Genomic DNA, 14,592 nt, shown 5'->3' with positions numbered 1-14,592 from the left:
TGAAATAAATTGCAGATATGCTGCCTACTCTAGCTCACGTTTGCTGTCACGGAAACGTTTTCATGGTCCTCAGGCCATGAATAAATGTGTATTTAGTGGTCACGAGACCGCTAATGTCAGTGGCTGATCTTGCGCCACAGCTGGCCTGGCTCTGCTCTCGAGCTAGAACAGGAGCACTACTGTGTTATGTAGATGATTTTTAAGTGGACGACTTTTCTACTTCCCTTGTTAATTTGCTCTGTCAGATGGAGTGATGACTGTCTCTTATATGTAAATTTTTATATACACATGTATGTACTTGAGGCCTTGTGAATAATTACTTACCTGTGTATTTTTATTCCTTCAAGATCTAGCTAGTGAAGAAAAGAAGAGGCTAGAAGAAAAGCAAAGGACTGCCCGCAAAAATCGTTCAAAGTCAGAGGAAGACTGGAAGACAAGGTTAGTGTGCCCGCGTTGCTACACGTGGAGTTAGTTGTATAAAGGTTTTGAACACTCGGGTTAACTGCCAGTCCATGCCAGCAATGTGCAGAGTTGTGTCAGTGTGAAAAAAGCACCTGGCTTGGTGGTGCTGCTGCCGTATTTGCAGACTTGGTCTGTGCAGGCTGCAGCGCTTCCAGAGGGGTGCGTCAGGCTTGTCTCCAGTCCTTCCCGCTCGCTGCTCGCTCACCTACGTTTTCATGCAGTTGTCTTTTCTGGGCATCTCTTGGTTCTGGCCTGGCAAAGACGTTGCCTCTGATAGCTGCTTGTAAGGACTGCTGGTGATTAACTTATAATCACCTCAAATCTGGGTGCTTGGCCAAAGGGAGGAAGAAATGATTCCTCCAGTGAACTTGACAGCTTATTGACTGCTGTCACTTCTCAGATCAGGTGCTGTGTGTTGGCAGTATTGCATTCCTGCCACAGTCAGCTGTTTTCAAAGTGGTGAAATGGCTTTCTCACCTCCCTCTCCGAGTCATTTCCTCCTTTCTGAGAGCGTGACCAACTGCAAAAAAAATTAGAACTGAGGGAAAATTTAGCTTACAGGGCATCTGCCGAGATATTTTTTTAAAATAAGGTGAGGGAAGTCAGTTGGGAGCTCTTAGGCACAACAAGCTGAACAGAAATCTTGAAAACATGACCATATAAATCTAGTTTGACCAGAGTCTATTAAATTTATAGCAATAGGCTGGTCATCCCTTCACAGGGAAAAAAAAAGGAAAAGAAACAGTAGGGCTAAACTCTAAAAGTAAGCAAGCTTCATCTCTTCTTTACGAATTAGCTATTAATACATTCAGACACTATGGATTAAATGTCTTTAAAATGTCTATTTGTAACTATAAATCACTTTTTTTCTTTTCTCCAAATGAAGTCACCCATCATCCCAGAGTCCCAGGTTTGGTTATGTCTGAACTGTCTTTTTCTTATGTCTGCTGTCTTGAAGTGTTTGGGTTTGTTTGCCCTGAAAATGGTGCAAAATAACATCTTTGTAATGCTTTCGAGTAAATGCTGGACAGCCTTGCACCTCCCTCTTCCTTTCCTGAATTCAGAGGCTTTATAAGCTTTGGTTCTAGCTCCTGCCAAATGTTTTCAAAGCAAGGGATAACTACACTGGGTTATTTCAGGTGTCTGAAGTACCTTAAGGTATAGCTCAAAGCACCTGGACTTTGAGTATCAGGAATAGGGGAATTTTCAGAGCACAATTCAGCGCAATAGTTTTACAGGGTCTCTAATTAGTGCAGAAACCATTCACGAGGTTCTTCAGCTGCTGTAGTGCACGTGGCAGTGCATGAACTTTAGACCTGCTCACCACTTGCCTGGTATCCTTTAAGAACTCTTTGGTTTCCAGGTTTTTGTTTTTTCCCCTAGTATTTGATCTCCTCAGTAGGAGAGCCAAGTATGGCTGCTTCCAGAGGATGAACATAAATTATGTAGGAACAGCTCCTTTCCATTTCAATGTAAAGGGCTGTGCTTGGGGGGAAAAAGCCATAGTGGGAAGGGAAGCTCTCCTACCTGTTCCCAGCGGGTCAGCTGTAGGTCTTCATCTGCAGCGTGATGTAAATTGATGTAAACTGCTGCAATCTCCAGGCCACAGAAAGGTCCATTACTTAGCTTCTCTAGTAGATTCTTCCCTCCTAAGAGACTTCTCCAAAGTGCTTAGTGACTGTTTATTTTGAATCCACTTCAGAAGGGGAGCCTTGGTGTTTCTGAAGAAGTGACGTGTGCTGAGCAGCAGTCCGAACTCTCGAATAAAGACTGGTTCAGTTTTGAAGCAGAGCGGTGCTTGTTGCTGGTGATTCAGATCCCGCTCCTTCCCCTATCACTTAGCTGCCTGATCGCTTTGGGTCCCCCTGTCCTTGCCCTGTGCCAGTAGCAGCAGCACTGGAGGACACTCCGCGGTCCTGATCTGTTCCAGTGCTGAAGACACAGCAGTGAGGTACCGAGGGTAAAAGCTCCTTCCTCTGAGGGATGAAGGCTACTGTGCTTATGGCCCTGCGTCTCCTCGGCTCGTGCTCATGAGCCGCTACTACCCGCGTGCTAGGCGCACACAGGCGCACGCACACCCGTTCCTTCAGAACAGCTGATGCATCCTGCGTGGAGGTGATGTGCTCGTGAGCCACGTACAAGTTTAACAGTGACTTCTGTTGGCTCCTTCATTCAGTCGGGGCAGAACCACCGCTGAAGCACTGAGCAGTTCGGTTTACTGCTGCGAAGGCAGCACAGGGCCTTACTTCTGATACGCATCCCAACACCCCTGGGCCCAGCCAGCCTTGCCTACAAGCTGCTCCGCTCCGTGGTGTGGCACTGTAGGACTGGCTGCCTTCAGGCTTTTGATATTTAAAGTTGGTTTCTCATAACTGGTTCTAACGTGCTTTAATTTCTGCTCAGGACCCAATGGTATCCTGGAAGGGCAGAGCTGAGTTAAAGTGGGCTGCCAGGCACACGCATGATTTAAGCAAGTGCGCTCACTGCAGCGAGGCGTATAAAGCAAGAACTGGCTTTTATGGCCACTGAGGAGCTGAAAGGAGGTTACGGAGCTTATTAACCACAGAAAGGGCTTCTAGCAACCTGCCTCGCACTGCGAACGTGGCTTGGCAAAACACAGCAAAACCTTTAACTGCTAGAGGGCTGTGGTAGCGTGCGGTCTGCTGTTGTGAGGCGGAAAATCGAGCTGGGCCCAACCAGCAAGCAGCACTCAGTAACACCATAGGGCATTGGCGTGAGGGAAGAGGACAAACTCCTGTGCTGTGGTGCTCTGACAGGCCCTGCTTGCCACCGGGGGACACTTGCCAGCAGTCCGGCCTTGTGAAGTGCACCGTACCCTACAGAGTCACCCCCACCTCCCCACGCCGCTACACGTGTGCGCATCTGTGGGCACGTACACACAGCTTGCTTCCAGAGGGGGCAGGGGGAGAGAGGAGGGGAATGAAGGCCACAGCCAGCGTGCCTGGCACCAGCCAGCTTAGCAGAAGCTTGCACATGATTTCCTGCAGCTGGAATTAGCTTTCCTGGCTTTGGGGTTAGCCCCACAGCAGTGACACCGGGGTGCAAGGCGTTAAGCGGTGATAGGCCAGGACTTCCCCCATAGCCTGTGGGGGGCATTTCGTCAGTGCTGAGGGGAGCTAACATGCTTGTTCTGAGTCAGTGCACTGCAAAACAAGGCCGTGAAACACAGGGGGAGATCTAGAGCCTAACGTTTTTCTGTTTCCAGGACTGTGGCGCTTGCAGTGTTTACGTGTCTTGAAAAAACTGTTAGTGTTCATGCATGCCAAAATGATTGTTCACAACTGCTTTGAAGTATAACTGAACCTGTCCTTTTTATGTGAATCTCCACTGCTTCAAGTGACAAAATAACAAAGTGTCAGCAACTTCACCTGGGAGACATTAAAGTGGTGTTGGGAATGGGGAAATCTAAATGCTGAAGACTGCTTTAAATCCACTTATGAATTTAAAATCCGGAGGGCTCCTGTAATTGCTTTGAGCAGTAACCACTGAAGATGCAGCAAAGCAGTTCTGAACTTCCACAGAAAGGTGTGAACAGCTTCCCTAATGTGCTGCGTGTTTCCTTACAGATGGTTCCACCAAGGCCCCAACCCCTACACCGGTACACAGGACTGGCTTTATTCTGGCAACTACTGGGACAGAAACTACTTTAATTTGCCTGATATTTATTAAAATGCAATAAGAAGCCTGTGGCTGAGACACAAATAAGTCTTAATCTGTTTTAATGTTTCCCCTCGTTTTACTTACCTCCTGAAAAAACTGACATGTTATCCAACAGAATATTACACGTCTCCGCAGTAAAGCTGGTGGTACACGGCCTGCAGTCCCTGAGGTAGGGAGTACTTTGTGGCTGATGGTGGGTCCCGTGCGGACAACGCCAGTGCGTCGTCACGGTGTAGAGCTGCCCCGTTTGCTGAATACACCTATATTAGGTTGTGGTGTATGAGGACTAGAACACCCTCGGCTGTTCTGTGAATACTTTCTTTCGTAGCTAAAGTCGGCACAAGTAAAAACTGGTTTTATTTATTGTGACATGGGAACGTTTAAAAGCACACAAAGTAATTGCAATAGTCCGTTCTTAAAGCAAAGGAGGGTGTGTCACTCTTGTAAAGATGTAATTTTTCATAAAGTGACTTTTCTTTTACTAAAGCAACTCCCTTGAATCCTGAGCTCTGGCCAGATTCCAGAAGCGTGCCCATCTCTGGAGCATTCATGCAGTTGTTTAAGCTGGTAACATTACTCAGAGGTATTTATTCAATGTTTTGTGCAGTGTGTTTTGAATTTTGCTCTCCTGTTTTGCTACCAACCTTATGGTTTATGGAATTAAGAGCCATTTAAACACCTACAGATCTGATTCGAACTGCACACTAGTAACAGGTTTAAAAAAGAATCTGTTCAATGCACTAGAAGTTCTGGTGCCCAGCACCCCTGCAAAAAGGCAAGAACTGAACCAGCCCAGGACCCAGCGGGACACGGTGGTGGGGGACAGGACCTGTGTCTGTACTGCGCAAACTCCCTGGGAGGAAGTCTTGTGCATTTCAGTTATAGTAAGGCACCTCGGCGAGGCCTCCTGTGCACAGCTGCTTTACCCCTTTTCAGTGGGGTGCATTCAATCTTAGAGTGTAAGTTTATATTGAACTGTGTACAGAGCTTCGAGAGGGCAAGCTGCTCTTTGTACAATATTTTAACTGCTGTCTGGAGGTTAGTGTTAATCGAATAATTTAATTGCTACTAAATAAAGGCTTCAAAACTTCTTGCATATGGTCTAGAGTGTTGTTTAGTAGTGCTGAGCATTTCAGAGCAGGCCTAATGCAAAAGCTGCTGCAGCGAAGGTGTAGTGGGCTCCAGTGCCCTCTTCCCTGCTTAGGAGAGGTGGGGAAGGGAGTGCCTCCTTCCTGAACTGCAGGGAGGCTGCGGGACCTCCAGGCTGGAAGCTGGACCAGCGAAACTGTTCCAAAGGCAATGAGATACTTTCTATTTTTAGTGTACGCTACTAGAATTACCCAGGTAGTGCAGTGATGCGGTGGCGTTTGCATAGATAAGAGGAAATGCCTTCTCTTGGCAGTCTTTCCTGTGAGTATAACCCCAGCAGACTACAACTAGACTTTTTTTTTTTTCCTTTTCTACACTACACACTGAACTAACCTCAGCTCCCCATAATCTCTGTGTTGTTTGAGCTTATGCATACACCGTTAGCACAGTGAAGGAGCTGGAGCACTCAGCAACACAACAGCTGCAGCCGCTGCCTCTGGTCACATTGCAATAGTGCATTTTCATAGTGCCTGCTGAAAGTTACATGGGGTACGTTGTGCTGGGCTAGAAAAGTATAAAATGCACAGGATGCAATTCTAACTGCTGTCATTTTTTTAAAGCAGTTATTAATATGTTGTTCCATGCCTTACAAAGGTGGCCTGAAGGCCAGCCAGCATCGCTTCTCAACCTGTTTAAAAAAAAAAAAAGCATGAACTCAGTACAAAGTATAGACTGAGAACTACAATTTAATTATGTTACCTAAATGAACTCTAAAGTGAAATAGTATTTTGCAACACTGTCGTGCTACACTTGCAGTCTGATTTTTATTAAAAAAAGTTTGATCTGTATGTAAATGTCAGATTAAATCTTGGTTACTTTAGGCTAAAACCAGAGCAGGAGCAGTAGTACTAATTGCAAAGTAACAAGCTGGGAAAGGCACCGGCTCTGTTACGCATGACAAGTAGTTTAATCGCTGGCCTTAAACCAAATTATAGTTAAAGATGGGTTGAATTATGCTTGTCAGCAGCAAAAGCCAAACCCCAGCATCTCCCCTGTAACCCTCTGCGAGGGCATTTATACCTGCGTGCGTGTCGCCAGCTGGTCAGCCTTGCCTGGCAGACATCGCGTTATCCAGAGGGATGGCAACCGAGATAAAGTCTGGCATGCCCGGCCTGTCTGTTTCCTCATCAGCTGGCCTGGCTACGGGGACTGGGACTACCGTGAGTCTCCTGGCACCGGCCCCTTGCTGTGTGAAGACAGCGTGGCTAGGAAGAGCCTGCCAGTCCCGCCCGGTCTGAACAGCAGAGCCCACTAAAATGAAGGCGGGAATATCTCCCCTCTTGTTGTCTTCTCGCATCGCGTAAATTGGCGCAGACACTTGTGACAGCTGGCCAGGGGGTGGTGGCTTTTGACCTTGCCTCAAGTCAGTTAGGCAATAGAGGGTCCACACATTAGAATATGGTGGTGGCTGTCCGGCTTCCCTTGATGCCATGGCTACAAAGATAAAAACGTAAGAGGGCTGGTGTCAGGAGCAGTGAATGCCAGTCACGGTCTAAGTCCTTATGTTTAAGACAAACATACCTTCGTAAAGGCAAGCATGGTAGAAGAGAGCTGGGATAGAAGATGCAGTTTGAAACACAGCTGACAGACACCTGACAGACACCTGCAGCCTAGGAAAGTGAAACTGTTCGTGGTGAGAGGCTCTTCTGAGTGAGCATTTGAGAACTCAGCCATCTGACCAGTGCTTCTGAAACTGAGGCTTGCCAAACTCCCCCAAAACCATTTCTTAAGAGCCAATAGTGTTAATTTACAGAGCTGCTCAAGTTCAGCTCTCCTCTACAACATGCTTTGCTGAGACCTCACAACTGTACTTCTTCTCCTAGCACTTGGGGTAAGGCTTGGACAGATTCTGCAAAACCTGGGAGACCTGGGGCAGGGGAGCGCCACCCTGGAGGGTTTTCCCAGCTGGGCGAGGGATGAGCCAGGCACTTATCACCACCGGGAAGAGATACTGGCAAGGGCCTCGCCAAGAATCAGCGCACCAGCTCTCTTCATGTTTGCAGAACTGATGACCAGTGCTCTGCCCACCCAGCGCAGCTGCAGAAACTCGCCAGATTCACCAAGACAGCACAGGCAACCACCACCATTTGTTTTTAAATGGAAAACCTCATACGTCAATGCTGGAATGTGAGATCTTTTAAGAAGAGGAACAGATTGCAGAGATCTGATGTGCCCTGTGGCCAAGCAGTGCTGGTACAGTGGCTTCTCAAAAGTCACTGCCTCTCCGCTGCACTGACGTAGGTGGTTTTCCATTTAATGACCGCTGATGAAGGCAGTAGGGCTGGATGCTGGAACAGGAAGATGACACAAGGACCCTTCTTACCTGACATGACATAAACTTGCTCAGCTGACTCCATGTGTGCTGCGGATTCCATTCTCTCAGGCTGGCACACTACAGCAGCAGCAAGTGGACCTAAGGTCTTAGCACAGGACACCTGGCCTGCATTTAATGGCTGCTCAGTCTTTAACAGATAAGCTGTTTGTTCTATAAAGGGAATGATTATTTTCTCTGGGAACTGCTCTATGAAAGGTGGAACCTCTGCATCCACCATCGGCTTATCGCAACCCTCAGTCGTGGGGATAGCCTCAGCTGCACTGCCGGAAGGTGCAGCCTGCAACTGCCCTTGGGAAGAAAGTGATGGTGGTGGTGGTGGAGGAAAAGGTAATGGTTCTTCCTGCAAAAGGGCTGAGGAAACTTGTTTTACATCATCTGTTGAGACATCAGCCTGGCTGTCTGAGGGCCCCGGTTCTCCAGCCACGGAGGAGCAACGCTGCACTCCTGGTTGTGACCTAACAGCCTCGACAGAAGCCCCAGCTGCCAAGGCAGCAGCAGCATCTTCGTCAGCATTGTCTACTAGTGCAAACGAATCCTCTGAGGCTTGAGAGTCTTCATCAAGAGTCTGCACGCTGGTTGCCACATCCCTCACAGAATAAGCAGAGTCACTGTTACCTAGCACATGGGCAGCGAGCTGTTCGGGATCAGCAGGCACATAGGCAAGTTCAGGGCCCCCAGGGGATGGAGCTCCATCACGTCCAGTGGAGGGTTTGTTTTCTGCAATAGAACTGACAGCTGATGGGCACTGAATTACTTTGGAGCTATACTCGATAGCAAGGTCTTCAAGAAGTTGATCTTCCTCTGTATCAGTAGAGGCTTCCTTTTTCTGGGGCTCATTAGACAGTGAAATGTCTCTGTGGTACGATGCCTTCCTTACTAGTTCCCCAGTTGGATTTTCTGCAAAGTAAAAAGCACATAATGGCGATAGGTTAGCAAATGTTTCCATTTAAACAAAGAGTGATTTCAATGTCAACCCAATTAGATGTTCTACTGCATAATTGTGAGGCTTCCTAGGCTGCAGAGATGTGTAATTTAAGGGGGGGGGGGGGGGGCGTTGCTTGGCTATCAGTAAGGGGAAAGAAAATTCAGAAGGCAGTGGCACGACTTCAAAAGCAAGGAAGCCTTAACTGTATTTCTGATCCTACAGCGATGGCTACATGCTCAACTACTGTCCACAAACAACACTAAAGAAAAAAAAATATAGCTTTTTGTGTTAAGCACATCAGATAAGCCAGCAAGAAGACTACGGTTCACCTTCACAATGCCTGAGAACACTTTGGACCCACACAAATTACTTTAGATGCACAGACAGTGACATTTTAATTTCCTGAAGAATCTTGATTGCGTGACTTAACACATACCGAAAGGAAGAAGAAGGTAAGCCATGAACAAATTTTAGATACAGAGTGAAAAACGGCTGAGTGCTTAACTGTCAAGGGAGGAACACATGATAGTACTCAGGGGATCAGAACAGTGTTCCACCACCTGGTCAATAAACCCCTCAACACTGATTAAAAACAAGAGCAAGAGCTGTCGGCTGTCATGTTTAGTGAGCATTAGCCAATGTGTAAGACCAGTACAGTTGTGGATGTAGCACAGAGCAGAAAAGACAGTGAATCTTGGACACACCATCACAGCTTAGCATCGAGCTGTCTTCTGAAGTCACGACTGGATGAGATCAGAAATGAAACAACTCAAAGGATGACAGAATTAAAACATTGTTCTGCTGTCCCCAAGCCAACACAGCCCCACTGTTGGTATCAGGGAGTGCTATAGAAAAGAAAGGCTCCCCTGCAGCTACAGAAGCTAGCTGCCTGCTAGTGCCCAGACAGACCCAAAACTATGCTCACAACATAGAGGGAAGCTCCAGAGGTAGTTCTGCAGCAAGCTCAAGCTCTTGCGTGAGCTTGCTACAGAATTTCTCTGATCAAGTGATCAGAGTGCTCTTTTCTCTAATCTAAGTGCTCCATAAGGGAAGAAGGGCAAGGCTGTCTTGTATTCTCAGAATGGCTTGGGGTGGAAGGGACCTTGAACATCACCCAGTTCCACCCCCCTGCCATGGGCAGGGACACCTCCCACCAGACCAGGCTGCCCAAAGCCCCATCCAGCCTGGCCTTGAGCACCTCCAGGGATGGGGCATCCACAGCTTCTCTGGGCAGCCTGTGCCAGGGCCTCACCACCCTCTGGGTGAAGCGTACTGGAGCGTGGTGATTACAGTGGGGTCAGTTTGCAGTCACATAAGCGAATCATTGACAGGTATTCAGACAAAGTTTTTGCATGTGACATTATGCAATAACAGCTGTGTTATCATTAATGCAACATTTGCAAATGTACTAAAATGCATGTTTCATTGATATTTTAAGTCATGCTGCAATCTCCACCAGACATTTTTACAAGAAGAAAACTACTTCTGAAGTCAGTGGTTCTAAGTTTTGTTTTAGAGGAGAACCTAAGCTAGGAACAAGATAATAGCACTTCCTGTTCATAGCTGAGACATCTCATCACTGCTGTAATTTCCTCAATGCATAACTCTCCATCTATAGACCAAGACTGTCTCCAGTGCTGGCTAGTTGCAGGGTTACTCAGAAGCTAGCTAAGGTGGACTCTGAGCAATGGGGATAAAAAACTGTATCCCTGATGCCTGGTAATACGGTTAGCAAAACTAATGCCATTTTAGAAGGCAAATAGCCATTACATGTGAGCAAGCTGGTCATGTATCAGCCCAACCCTTTTCCCCCTCATCCCTGGCCTTGAAGGTCCTGGGTACCAGGCAGGCGTCTCCCCTCCTCACCCATCTTCAAAGTCCTGGACACTGGGCCAACTTTTCCCTCCCTGCCACCATCTTGAAGGTCCCAGGCACCTGGTCAACCAGGATGTGATGGTCCCATCACAGAACAAGGAAAAGTAACGGCACACAGAGCCCTGCCTAGAAAATCATGCAGCTGCAAGTCCTAAGTAGGGCTTGGACCAGAACCACTGCTGGACAGCAAAACCAACGAACCTCCTGGTGGTCAGGGATGCACCCACCACCGACTGTTTCCTCTGATGACTGAGCGAGTGACTTGTACTCATTTATGTGTATTTTGAGCCTAGATTATGACTGTTACATTGCATGCTAAGCATTAATATTTGACCCAATCTGCAGAGGCTCCAGGTGCTCAGAACAAATGCTAAGTAACCATAAGCCATGCTAGTTATAAAATTCTCTGCTACAATGATTCCGATTATAAAAATCCAGTGCTGGGCTAATTACAACGTTCTGTGAAATAACAACGCTTTAATCACAGCTACAACTTAGAAGCGTTCTCATTCTGCCGAGGATCTGTAAAGAACCTGTCTGTACCATAGCCCCAGGTGATGGGTTATTTGAACACGCTGGTACTTTTGGTAAGCAGACAAGGGAGACCCAACCCAGCAGGACAGATACCAACAGGCTGCAGGCTAGAAAACGCACCCATCGCTGCTCCCACACAACCCTCCAGGTGGCACCACCTATTCCAGCCCTTACAGCCAAACCCAGGGAGCAGCTGAGAACTCCCAGCACTTTCCAAAGGAATCAGTAACATGCAGAGTTAAATTGGGTTTCTATAAACAAACAGTATCTATTTGCAAAGAATAGGTACAACTTGTGAAGTCGCTATCTGCTTAGCATGTGATAAATCCTACTGCAATGTCTTAAAATGCCCCAGAGTACCCTAGCTGTCCCCTATGCTTGAGCAGAAAGCAGAGCATCCCAGGGGACTAGCTCTTCCCACACTAAATGGAAGCAGGTGCTTTCTGAAGATGTCCACCTCTTCAATAGCACAGATCCCATGCGCCTCTTTCACAGGGCTGCATATAGAGGGGATGTAGCCCACGGTAAATGAAAACTACTTGCATCTGTTTATGTTGGAACATGGTCTCAAAATATTTTAAAAAGAATAAGCAATCATCTTACCGTACTTGAAATCAAATTTTTTCACCACTTCCTGTAAGTCCAAATTTAGATTGTCTGAAAACAGAAGCACAAATTAAACTGGAGTTAGCACCCGAATAGCTCGTCCTCTTCAGATAAGCATTGGTAGGAACAAACCTCTGTGAAAGGCAATGAAGTCTCGGAAATAGAGAGCTACAAACTCTGCAGTGTCTACTGGTTTGTGTTTTATGACCGCTGTGGTCACACCCTCAAGTAAGGTGTGGAGGCTGTCTGGAACAGATAGCTCGGTCACTGAAAGGCTCATCTTCATCCGCTGGAAGGTGCCTTACAGGTTCTCATCTGCAACAAGGAGATGGGTAAGTTGAGCATCTGCTCTCCCATCCCAGTGTGAGGTGTCCAACGTGACTGCAGCACCTCATCTCGTGCCACGCCACCAACAGCCCCTCTCCAATGCTTCCCAAACGCTCCTTAAATGTAACGGGGGCAGTTACCATGTGCAGCGTCCAAATGGTTCACCCCCACACTGCGGGGCCTTTTGGGCAGCGGGGTCTGACCCTACAGCGAGGAAACCATCGTGGTTATTTAAAACTGTGCCACGCACATCCCCTTAGGGCAGACCAAACCCAAACGCCCCTGTGACGAGGCACAGGAACCATCTACACAGGAGCCTGGGACATTTGCAGGACATGCCCCCCCCCCCCCCCCGAGCCCCCAGCCCCAGTACTTGCTTGTTTGAGGGCCCCCTCCCACCGCAGCCTCCCCGCTGAGGCTGGGGCACCGCGGGCGGAGCCTCCCCGGGGCCGTGACATCACAGTTCTCCCGCATCACCGCCAGATCCAGTGGATCCCAGCACTGGTCCGTTCTGACCCTTCTCCATCGATGACGAGAAATCGTCGCCCACCTACCTGCTGCCGGGCATCTGCGACTCTGCAGCAACCCGCAGGGGCTTCCAGGGGCACAGACGATCTAAGGTTCAGGTGTCCTTGCTGCTGAAGTGTGTAGGTGACCTACAATGGCTTCCTCTAGTAACAAGTAACATATTTGTAAGACTTTACTCAAAATTAACAGAACATTGTACCACTTTCGAGTTCTTTCACTGGAAAGTATGTTAATGCTAAACACCACAAAACGCTTCTTCCATGAAGGAATCCTTAGAAAACAATTTTTCACTAAGAAAATCCCACATACAATACCTCATCGCTTCCAGAGTGTGTCAATGCAGGCCATGATGTTAAAAAAAATAAAATCAAAGTTAAGTATCAATACGCTAAGACTTACGAAATTAGGAAAAACAGCTTCTGTATAATAGAATGTTACAGAATAGGACATACTTTGAGAATACATGTGGGGACTAGAGAATGTATTACTTTTGGAGTCAGAATAATCTTAAGTCTAGATTTCAGTATGGAGAGCATATGGAAGCAACAGGACTTCATAAACACACTAAACGTACCTGTGTGCAGAATGTCATGCGAACATCTCAATGAATACGGATCAAAATAAACCTTGTAAATATCCTTCTTTGGAAAACTTCCAAAATTCCAGGCCTGTGAAACTGCATATCAAAAGCTTTGAAGATGTTTAGATACAGATGCCATAAAACAGAAAATAATTAGAGGTCACTGAACAGAAGCACAAGTGTCCTTAAATATTTAAAAAGCTTCAGCCACTAACAATGTCTGTCTGAAACTTAGGAAGAGCACAACCCAGGAGCTTATAGGAAAAAAAAATTCTCTGGGAACTAATTCACTGCACTGGAACTTGAATGCCAGCTTTGGAAGCCACCTAGACTAAATCCACGATGAGAACTGTACCAGCTGCTCCACTAAAACACACTGCCCTTTGGGCCAAAAAGGAAGAGCCTGTCACCCTAAGAGCAGTCTGCCTAACTGAAGATAATGACCTTGTCCTGCCATCTTCTGCCCCATCTGCAGAAGTAATAGCTTCCAGACAAGGTTAAAATCTTACATGAGACAGAGACTAGTTACCAGACAGAAGTTCAGTGAATCAAGGTCCCAGACAAACCTTTTGTTTCTGAGAAAAAAAAAAAAAAAAAAAAAAAAAAAACAATTTGATCATTAACTCTTCATCAAAGACAGTTTACAAAAGATCAGTGTATCACAATGGTTAGGTTTTTTAATTTTATTTTTTTAAACTTGGAATCTTTCACCTAAAGAGGTAGAACAGGACTTGCATTTTTCGTACGCACCACCTTTGTATTTCTACTCCCCAGAAACCTTCGTAGAATTCTAAGTGAGGTTTGCATTCATATATGAAAATCTCCAAGAAAACTTTCTAGCTTTACCTACCAAAGCTACAAAATACTGTTTTTACTTAAGGTGTATGCACATGTCTCTGACTCCATCTTCCCCTTGCTGAGGACCTTTGCTGCAAGTGAAACCTGGAGTCTCCAGGAGTACAATTACCTTTTTTCAATACATTAAACATAATGCTCTGAATGAAATACGGGTAGGTGTATATTACGTAAACGTCTTTTTTGTTCAACCAAGTCTAACAGTCTCTCTTCCCCTCTGCACATCTGGAATATTCAACTCAGACAAGCTTTTCTAATCTGCACCTGTTTGACTCAGAGCCTCTCTGGGCACCCCCTATACATAAGCACAGCCTAAAAAAAAAAAAAAAAAAAAAAAAGAAATGACTGGAAAATCTGGCTAAGGACCAGCCAGTCCTGCCGAACACAAGAGATTAATCAGTTTGTACACTGGAAAACTGTCTTAGAAGAATTCACATCAATAGATAAAAAGCATTCTGGAGAAAGTAGCAATGAAAAAAAGTTATAGGTAACAGTAAAACAACAGAACATGAACTCCCTGTGGTTAAAACACAGCAACTAAACAGGTCATGAAAATCTTGGGCAATTTAGTAGAGATCCAAAGGGGTCCAAACTTGTTTAAAGAAGATACAGTGAAATAGGAGTAGTTCAGTATATAACTTCAGAAAAGCCTGAACTGGAACTCACCTGCTTGCAGAATATTTCCATCTTATCCAGAAAGACTCACAGAAAAGGAGTTTTTGAAGCATTTTCTAC

General features: G+C 46.4%; 2 protein-coding genes across 13 annotated transcripts in view; one reads left to right on the top strand and one right to left on the bottom strand.

The window, feature by feature from the left end:
- OSBPL1A (oxysterol binding protein like 1A) overlaps positions 1-5,239 on the top strand; it is a 77,837-nt gene extending 72,598 nt beyond the window's left edge. For 7 of the 9 annotated variants that reach the window (XM_066992870.1, XM_066992869.1, XM_066992868.1 and 4 more), the window contains 3 exons: positions 348-438; positions 1,349-1,372; positions 4,050-5,239. In XM_066992870.1, the coding sequence (XP_066848971.1) occupies positions 348-438; positions 1,349-1,372; positions 4,050-4,152 (218 nt within the window). In that variant the 3' untranslated portion in view covers positions 4,153-5,239. The other 2 variants (XM_048080051.2, XM_066992871.1) reach the window with 2 other exon arrangements.
- A 154-nt stretch (positions 5,240-5,393) lies between these two features.
- Positions 5,394-13,493, bottom strand: CABYR (calcium binding tyrosine phosphorylation regulated). Of its 4 annotated transcripts, none has more exons than XM_013183534.3 (6): positions 12,272-12,364; positions 11,700-11,882; positions 11,565-11,618; positions 7,616-8,524; positions 6,313-6,726; positions 5,394-5,920 (listed from the first exon to the last, which is right to left on the bottom strand). In XM_013183534.3, exons 2-5 carry the CDS (start codon positions 11,851-11,853, stop codon positions 6,335-6,337), a joined length of 1,509 nt encoding a protein of 502 aa, XP_013038988.3. In that variant the 5' UTR covers positions 11,854-11,882; positions 12,272-12,364; the 3' UTR covers positions 5,394-5,920; positions 6,313-6,334. The 4 variants fall into 4 exon arrangements, with proteins under 4 accessions (XP_013038988.3, XP_013038990.3, XP_066848973.1 ...); XM_013183536.3 differs by lacking the exon at positions 12,272-12,364 and adding an exon at positions 12,035-12,199; XM_066992872.1 differs by lacking the exon at positions 11,700-11,882 and having other exon boundaries at positions 12,272-13,493.
- Positions 13,494-14,592: the final 1,099 nt, after the last annotated feature.

Source organism: Anser cygnoides, chromosome 2, assembly GCF_040182565.1.
Source record: "Anser cygnoides isolate HZ-2024a breed goose chromosome 2, Taihu_goose_T2T_genome, whole genome shotgun sequence".
NCBI classification, from domain to species: domain Eukaryota; kingdom Metazoa; phylum Chordata; class Aves; order Anseriformes; family Anatidae; genus Anser; species Anser cygnoides.
This window is presented reverse-complemented; position numbering and strand designations above follow the sequence as displayed.